Source organism: Hordeum vulgare, chromosome 3H, assembly GCF_904849725.1.
Source record: "Hordeum vulgare subsp. vulgare chromosome 3H, MorexV3_pseudomolecules_assembly, whole genome shotgun sequence".
Lineage (NCBI taxonomy): Eukaryota > Viridiplantae > Streptophyta > Magnoliopsida > Poales > Poaceae > Hordeum > Hordeum vulgare.
In genome coordinates, this window is record NC_058520.1 from 563308707 (window position 1) to 563318052 (window position 9346).

The 9346-nt window shown below is 46.7% G+C and overlaps 1 protein-coding gene across 1 annotated transcript; it reads left to right on the forward strand.

Annotated features, from left to right (window-relative positions):
* Positions 1-2548: 2548 nt before the first annotated feature.
* Positions 2549-5107, forward strand: LOC123440629. Its single transcript, XM_045117192.1, has 2 exons — positions 2549-2836; positions 3352-5107. The coding sequence occupies exon 2, from the start codon at positions 3467-3469 to the stop codon at positions 4658-4660; it is 1194 nt and encodes a 397-aa protein (XP_044973127.1). The 5' UTR covers positions 2549-2836; positions 3352-3466; the 3' UTR covers positions 4661-5107.
* The last annotated feature ends 4239 nt before the right edge of the window (positions 5108-9346 follow it).

The window sequence follows — 9346 nt, forward strand, 5'->3', positions numbered from 1 at the left end:
TATAATATTTCTAGATATGAATGAATGTACTACCTGAGATTATAATATTTGTAGATATGAATGAATTTACTACCTGAGATTATAATATTTCTAGATATGAATGAATTTACTATCTGATATTCTTAGAGCTGAAGTATTCTTCTATTTTAAGTAATATGTATCTGGTATTCCACTATTTATAATGTATACAATGTGTTTTATAGGTGAGAGAATTGCACTACTTTAAATATCATATTTGGCCTGTCATAAATGCTCTTTGATGGATGAAATATTCTATTTTAAGAGTGTGAATCGATTTCACTACTTGAAATGATATTTAGCTAGTCATAAAAATTTTATGTATCCGATATCTCCTTAATAATTATACTACTTTAGAAAAGATTTAGCTAGTCATAAATGCTTTTTGTTCATCTGATATTTTTAGAGGTGAACATATTCTACTCCCATCCGATCCATATTAATTGTCGGTGATTTTGCATGTAGTAAATCAGCGGCAATTAATATGGATCGGAGTGAGTACTACTTTGAATAGTATTTCACTAATCATGATTTGTTAATGGATGCAATATTTTTAGAGGTGATTAAAATTACTACTTTATATAATTTTTAGCTAACCATAAAGTGGTAATATATTTGATACATTTAGAGGTGAATAAACTTTATTACTTGAAATGATATTTAGTTAGTCTTAAGTGTTTTAAACGTATCCGATATATTTGTTATGCACATGTTTACTTGAAATGTTGTTTATCTATAAACTGCAAAATGATCGTTTGGTTTAGCCATGATATAAAATTTAATCATGTAATTTCCATGAAAACATGATGTATATTTTGCCGGTCATGTTTGGTCTAGTGTTGAACAACATAAATAAATACTTGTTAACTAACATAGATAACTCCTCTCTTCATATCAAAAACAAATTGTGCACTTGCTATTTTCTTATAAACTTGATTATATTTTAAATAGGTTTAGACAAATTATATATATGCTCTACAAAGGTATATTGATGGAGTTTGGACTTTATTTCGCAGGAACTGTCTACAGGTTCTCCCTTCGTCCAGGTTTAAGGGGCTAACGGGGATCGAGCGAGTGTCCGTTAGTCCAAGGCCGTTGGAGCTAAACAGCGGGCATTGCTTAGAGCTGATTGGGCACAAGAAAACCACAATATTTTTAGGCATTAAATCGACGCGAGAAGGTTTGAGGAAAATCGCTACTTGGCAAATTTAGTAGAGTTTGCCGGATGCTAGTCTCTTGACCGAGGGCTCGACTAATTAACTGGATATGCTTGTTTTCTCTCGCAAAAAAAGATATCCTTGGTTGTGATGCATCAATCCATCGTACTTTTAAACCCAGACAAGGAGTAGAAATAATGCAAACACCACTTATTACGTTTTAAAACCACACAAATGTGTGGTGCCTGTCCATCATTAGATTACTCTAACGATGTTTGAAGTAAACTTAATTATGTATTTCCCGCGCTTTCTTCTTTCTTGTGTCATTCATTTTTTCCCATCAAGGTAAATACACATACGCCATATACAACAATCAGTAAAGAAGACCACTACCTCAACCACGTCAACCTTCAAGTCCTTGTGTTTGGGTTGTTGTTCATCATAGTTAAATAGGAATGTACGATGTTGAAAGAAATATTTTTAATGCCCATATTGCATTTACCCTGATGTGATGTCCTCCCTATATTTCTAGTGCGGTCCTCCGAGCCCAAAACTTGTTAGTTTCCTTAAGGAAATGCATCAAGCTATAACATATTCTTGCCCAAAAACTGGTGCAGAACATGATCATATGCATCATATAATTTTTTTAACCGGTGCAACTCAAGTAGTTAATTATGCATATATCCAAGCTTCACTATTTCCTTACAAAAGACACATGCAATACCAGATGCATATTTTTGATAGAGATGCATCATGTTTTTTTTAAATTTGAAACACAAAATTATAATGCAGTGCAAAAACTACTATCTTTATTAAGATAGTTCATAGATTGACGACTTGCCACGTATACTACGATGATGCATGGAAAATGTACATATGTGAAGTTTCGACGTTTCGACTCCCATCGACGTGCATTCTTTTAGGAAAAAAGGCCATTGCCGGCATTTAACTTAATGAAGCCTTCACAGTAAACCTTACAAAACAATACCGACCGATGTGCATTTCATGTTTTTCTCCATCTACCTACTTGTTCTCTCTACAATTAAAAAATGTCCATTGTCCGAAAGAAAACGCACATATTTTTATAATAAACATGAAAGAAAACACATAAGTTTGAAAAGAAACACATATTTTTCATAATAACATAAAACACTTGCATTTTGATCATGGGTTGACACCCAGGATTAGGCGGGCAAAATTAGTCTTAGGTTGACCTGGTGATACGCGTTGGTGCACCCAGCAAAGCACAGAGCCCCCCCGCTCCCACGTAGGCTCGGGTGGGGACGGCCGGGGCGCGAGGATCGGCACCTACCGAGCCGCAAGACAACTGGAGACAGCCTGTCTCCCACCCCCCTCCGCTCTTCTTCGCTCTGTCTCGTCTCGACTCTCTCTCCTCCCATCCTTCTCTCTCTCTTCCCCCTCCCCTCTCTCTCCCCTTCCGCCTTCTCCACCTCCCCCATTCCCCACTCCCCCCTCCCACCCGCCCCGCCAGCGCCCCCCATTCCGCCTCCGCCCCGCCCGCCGCCGGATCCCACAGCCTCTCGCCGCCGCCTCCCGCCCGGCCCCCGAATCACCGGATCCCATCGGGGGTCCCTGCCGCCGCAGCTTCCACCGCCGAGGAGTCCCCCCCGCGGCCGCCTGCCCGCCCGCCCCCTGCCGAGGTGATTCCCGCTGGCCTTTTCGCTGTCATCTCAATATTGCTGCCGGCTTTCTCTGGCGATCTCTGCTTCGCTCGCTGCTTAATGGGCTGGTTTCCAGCCGCTTAGTTGGTGAGGACGAGTATAATACGCCGCTCGCGAGGTGCGGGGAGCGCCGTGCTTGCTGTTTTTGGACTGCTTGCTGGTTAAATGTTGCCGTCTTTTCGTGCTCGAATTGTAAGGTTTTTAGTTACTTGATGCGAGCAATGTTTTACATGCCCCGGCTGTGCTTGTTAATTAGCTGATTGAATCGGTTGCTATGCTTGTTACGGCTTAGGGTATCTGCCTGTAGTAACTGCGTGTGTGCTAGTAACTAATGGAACTTGTTATTACCGTGGTTTGTGCCCCTGAGGTTTAGGGTGCAATCAAATCAAGCCAATTTTGCCACAGAACTGGCTTTGTTTTAGGCTGTGTACCTGTACTTACCAAATTTGGATCGTTGCCTCGGTCGTTCTAATGTAATTATTTGTCGATTACAGTGTTGTGGAAGCTGGACACGGCTGGAACTTTGAAGGAGGCCGAGTCTATGGTATTTGTGGGTCATTGTGCTATCGATGCGAGCAGAGAGCATGCGTGGCAGCTGTTCTTCGGGTGATGCACCTGACCAGAGGAGCTGCCGATATAATCGGTGTGTGTACGATTGTATTATTTGCGGGCTTTGCTGCTCTGGGCCTCTACTGCATTTTCCAGTCAATCTACTTCTGGTTTCGGATTCGGAAAGGGACCTTGCTCTCACTCGGCTACTTTAATGGTCCCTGGGTGACTCGCATTGCTCTGATTCTGATCACTATTTGGTGGGGAGTAGGGGAGATTGTGAGATTGAGCTTCTTGAAGAGAAAGCTGTTCTCCAACTTAGTATGGCAGAAGATCGCTTGTGACGCCTACATTCTCTCCAATCTAGGGTTTGCAGAACCAAGCATCTTCTTTGGTTTTGCTTTCCTCCTGCATGGCTCATTACAGAAGAGGGAGTTAGGCACTTTGACCCAGAGATGGAACTTGAAGACCATTGGCTACATGTTGGTTTTCTGTGTTCCGGTGTTCTTCGTTCAGGCCCTTCTTGTGTTTGTTGGGCCTACATTTGTTAAGGATGAGAACAGAGCACATGGAAGGAGAGTGTTTGCTAAATACTTCATACAGACATCCATGCCAGTTGGGGATACCAATGTTTGCACCTATCCGTTGTTTGGCACCATTTTTCTGGGACTTATCGATGCTGTCTTGATGAGCTATGTCTCCTATGTTGGATCTCGGGTGTTATCCTTGGTCATCAACAAGGAGCTGCGAAAGAGGGTTTCCTTGCTGATAATATCGGTGCTTTTCTTCCTTCCTATCAGGGTGCTTCTTCTAGGGTTCTCAGTGATGCCCAATCCAGGAGATAAAGCATTTGAGGTCATCGTCTTCTTGTCATTCTTGATGATGCTATTCTGCACAACTGTTGGGATACTCCTGCTGGTATACTTCCCTGTCTGGGATTCATTGAAACTCAAAGACACAGGCAACAGGGAGATAGCAGAGATGGTGCCTTATGATGATTACTACTATGAGGGATCATCGCTTGTGGCCAACCAGAGCTTCCGAGAAATCGAGCGGAACTCTGACACGTCGACAAAGCGGGGCTCCATATCCTTCCGCACAATGATCAGGGAAGACCAACTCCCGCAGGATGGCATAGAAGAAATCGGCTTCTCCTCTCACAGCGGCGTCCATATCGGATCATCCTCGCCTTCAGGTTCTTCGCCAAGCGCTGCAATGCCCATGCTGCCTCTCAAGGAGGTCCCTAGATACTAAGTAGTGTTCACCTGTGGCTTCTGCCCTTCTACCATGTGCTCCCCCCACCCCTTCCATTTTCTCCCCCTTCCTCTTACCTACCTTAATGATAACAGTTTTGTGGCAATCAAAAGGTTTTTGTAAAGTTTTGGAGTAGCATGAATCTTCTACTTAGATCAGTTGTCTAGTTCCATGTTTATCAATGTAGCAAGTAGCTTAGATCTTGCAAAGGCTGAGCATCAGCCGTGCACCTGGCATTGGCTGGCAAAGGGGGGCTGAGTTGGAAGTTCCCTTTTGGTTGGTTTGCTGCCCCCACAATGCTATCTTAGCTGATAAGCTCCACCATGGCATAGGCTGGAATGGGGCTCATCTTGTCTGTCTGTTCCTTATTAGTTGCCTCTCTCCATGACAGCTATGCAGGCTAGTGGTACCAGCATATGTGTTATATTTTTGAGACCTGGTCTTGAATTGACGGTGTGTAAACAAGCTGTCCGATATAAATGGCATGGGAGAAATCCAGCTCTGCATATGCAGAGCCAGGACCCAGGAGCACCCAAAAAATGAAGATGGTAGGCAAAATATCTGCTCAAATTGATTTTTTTTCCTTTGCCTCCTAGTCCTAGGATGTTTCACTTTCACCTGGACTGCTTGTGTCGTTTGAAATGTGCCATAGATGTCTAGGCAGGCTTCCTATGGCTGCTGCCTGCTGCTGACAGCTTGTCTTCTACGACTAGGTGGTTTTGTCACTGGCCACCCTGATTTCTTTTTATCTGTGTTCGCGGCGCGCCTTTCTTTTATCCTTTGACATGGTCTGCAGATGTGCCACTGAAAATTCACCAGTGGGCGGGTGATCACGGTTTATTGTTTATTATTTGTATTCTGGTTCCCCACGGGTGATCTGGATGCTCGCTGCCTGGCAGTGGCATCCAAAGCCTTCCTTGTTTGCTTGCTGCGCACAGTCAACTGGGACAATGCGGTCTCTCTCGGTTTTCTTTTCTTTTTGTGGCTGCATGCCATGCCAGTTTCTGCAACCTCTTCGTCTTCGCTCCGTCGAGAACGTGCCCGCGCTGCTGCCGCCTTGTACCACCAGCAGGCCAGCACGTAGATGCACATAGGATTCCCCTCGTGTTGGGGGTAGCCAGTGTGTGTGTGGGCACTTGTGTTTACATGCTGTGTGACACTTGCTGTTTCGTACAGCGGCGCATGTGACCTGGGGCATGGGGGGATCGATATTCGATCAGCCAGTTATTATCGGTGGGGCTGCCGTGTTCCGGGCCTTTCTATGCTGATGATCTTCCGGAGGTAATCCCACAGCCGCTTGAACAGGAGATCAAGGGAGGGTTAATGGTGAGCAGTGGTACTCGATCAGACTGGATCTTTTTTTTTTCTGATGCTAAAACTTTCTGGGGTGAATATGATGTACGCCTCCGCATCCTGCCGCATAGCAGACATTCACTTGCGCCTTCAACTCTCCACAGTCTACGCTCTACGGTGACCTGCCTGAGCAAGTGTAAATAGATCCGGTGCGATGTGGTGGTACTAGTACTACGGGATGATGGATGAGTAGATGGAAATACTAGAGCAAGGGTGTTGGCGATCTGCCGTGGTCCCGGCTGAATCTTCCTAGTTGGACGAGCGCATATCTTCTCTCCTGCATCGGAAGCCTGGACGGACGGACGGGACGGGTATAATAGTGGCGGATTTCCTGTTAAACCAGCGGGCGCCAGCTTGCTGTCGACGCTGCAGTGCCTAACTTGCCGGCCCGGCCCGGCCGGGTTGGCGACAGCCGCATCGGGCCGACGGTCTCCTGTGCCGCGGCGCGGCGGCAGGGAGGGCGAGCGAGGCGTGCGCCCGCTCGCGTGAAGGGAGTTCGCATGTAGGCAAAGCGGGTGTGAGCTGGGGCTAGCTAGTCGGCTCACGCTACGAGATACAGACAGCTAGCTTCCATGTTGTGGTGAGATACGTGGCTCCTGGTTTGCACTTCGTCGTGTTGGCGCCACGGTCGCAGCCTTTTTGCGTTCATTCGAGTCACCAAGACTTTTGTGTGTGTAAATATGGTTGATGCATGACGTGGCGGATGCGCCGTATTTTGGGTTGCTAAATATGTTCGTGCAGGCGACCGCTTTAAAAAATACTAGCAAAAGAACCCGTGCGTTGCACCGGGACATGTACAAAGAAAACATCGGATCCTAGTACTCCTAGTGTGTCGGCATGTCGGGCAAGAGGAGTCAAGAAATCGCAAGCTCCTCCTCGTCCTAGGAAATAGTGAGCTCCTCCTCGTCCGTTGGAACATCCTCGTCGTACTGTCTACACATCTACACACCATGGATCATCGAGGCATGGTTGGTGGCTCCCCATCTAGAGTAAGAAAGTGTCCGTGCGCTCTAATAGATTAACAGTTCTACGATGGTCAAATCAAGGTTTTTTGGCTGAAAGGCTGCATAGCTGACAGTCTGACACACTTTAAGATCAAGCATATAAATAGTGCTAGCAATATGATTTACATTACAAGCAGGTTGATGCCATCAATGGGGGAATCCGCGTTACATTTGTTTGCTGCTTCTGTGGGGTGGATCGAATCCCAGAACACGTACGTTGTTGCGTTTGGACAAGTATGCAGAGAAACACCGTAGCCTCCACCGTCCTTGTCCCATAGCATCCTCGCCTTGATTTTGTGAACCCTGGTACCAAAACCCATACATAGTTGATCAGCTGGATCAGATGCATTTCACATAGTTGATCAGCTGGATCAGATGCATTGAAATGCTGCTAACATGTGATTCTATATAAACCGATCGAAATCTATATAAAAGAGCGAGGTGGGATTATGTGACATAAAAAAAGAGGTGCATGCTTGCTGCTAATAAAGAAAGAAACCGGCCGAAATCTGTATAAAAGAGCGAGGTGGGATTATGTAACATAAAAAAAGAGGTGCATGCTTGCTGCTAATAAAGAGAGAAAATGTTCTTAAAAAAAGAGGGAGAAAAAAGTGTCAAAACGAAGGATTAAACCTAGTTCTTCTTGCTGAAAGAGAGGAGGTCGAACCACTACGCCTCAAACGTGTCAATGCTAGATGAGAGTCTCGTACTTTAAGAACCATGCAGAAGAGCGACTTTGACAGGGAAAAAAATCGAATGGTTTTTCTCACTTACCGGTGGCATAGTGGGTAATTTAGGTCAACTTCGAGGGTAATTTTTATGACGGACGACGGAAACACTATTTGCTTTATTATTAGGGAGAGATGAAAACGTTTAGATCACTATTTCATCTACGGAAGGAGTATTTATGGACAACTGATTTCTCGCGTAGTAAGTCTCCTTTTTCGTGCGACACGTGTTCTCGTGGGGCCAGTCCATCGCTCTTTCTTCAGTCTTATCCCAATAGGCAACACCCGGACCACATCTTTCCCCTCCTTCTTGCTAACTCCACTGCCGCCGTCCTCTCTTCTCCAATGCCAAATCTCGCGGCAGCACATGAGATTTCGCGAGCACACCACTCCCTGCTGCTCTCCTTCATGGCAGCCTGCCGTAGGAGCACCGATGAGTATGTGCAGTAGCGTCACAACATACGAGGAGAGCAGAGCTATTGCCGCTCGCACTGCATACGAGGACGGCGACGCTGCAATGGAGCGAGCGTTGCTGCTACCAGCGCTGCATATGAGGACGACGATGCTGCTGCTGCCTGCGCTGCACACGAGGACAACGACGCTGCAATGGAGCGGGCACTGTTGCCGCTGGCGCTGCATACTAGGACAACGACGCTGCAATGGGGCGGGCACTGTTGTCGCTGGCGCTGCATACTAGGACAACGACGCTCCAATGGAGCGGCGTTGGTGCCGCCAATGCTGCATACGAGGACGGCGGCGTTGCAATGGAGCGATCGCTGCTGCCGCCGGCGTTGCACACGAGGATGGCAGCGCTGCATACGAGGACGGCGATGCTGCAATGGAGCGGGCGCTGCTACTGGCGGCGCCACAAGTCGAGGACGGGAGCATCGAGCGGGCGGCGACGTATATCCGCTATGAGGAGGGCCACCTCCGCACTCACGCATCCAAGCGTTGCGGCGACATGGGGATGAAGAAGCAGCGACATCCAGCAAGCTGCACGTTGACCATATCTGACGGCCAGGTTGCGTTGAAATCACAATGGTCGGAGGGCTCGCGAGGAGGCTTAAGTTTAACACTTATCAGCCGACTGATTGGTAGCAGTCGCCGTAAAATAATGATCCCTTCAAAAAGTTTGTGCTGGCTGGACCAGTTTGTGCTAGGCCATAGTTCTTCCCCAATCCCATTGATAGAACATGGAGCAAGCACACATTTCATTGATATAATTAATTTCTTTCATAGTAGGGGTGAAAAATTAGTCATAGTGCAGTTAAATTCATAGCATAACTATAAAATGAATAAAAAATAATAGCCTATAACTAAACTAGTTGCAGCGGCGGCGGAACATGCCCGTGCTCACGGAATGCGCCGCTGAGTGCCTCAATCCAGCGGAAACGAGCAAGGCCATCCTCGCCCTACACCAGCCATGCACGGGTGGTGACATTATGTGCCGCGATGGTACAGAAACGGGCCTCAACAGCCAGGTCCCACGTCGTCCATTTGACACCATTGGCGTCGAGGACGAGCATGGAGTCTCAGATACGTTTCCCCTTCTCTTAGTCCATCCTCCAACCAGCGTCCAAGGCACACTCAAAGTCCGCCTA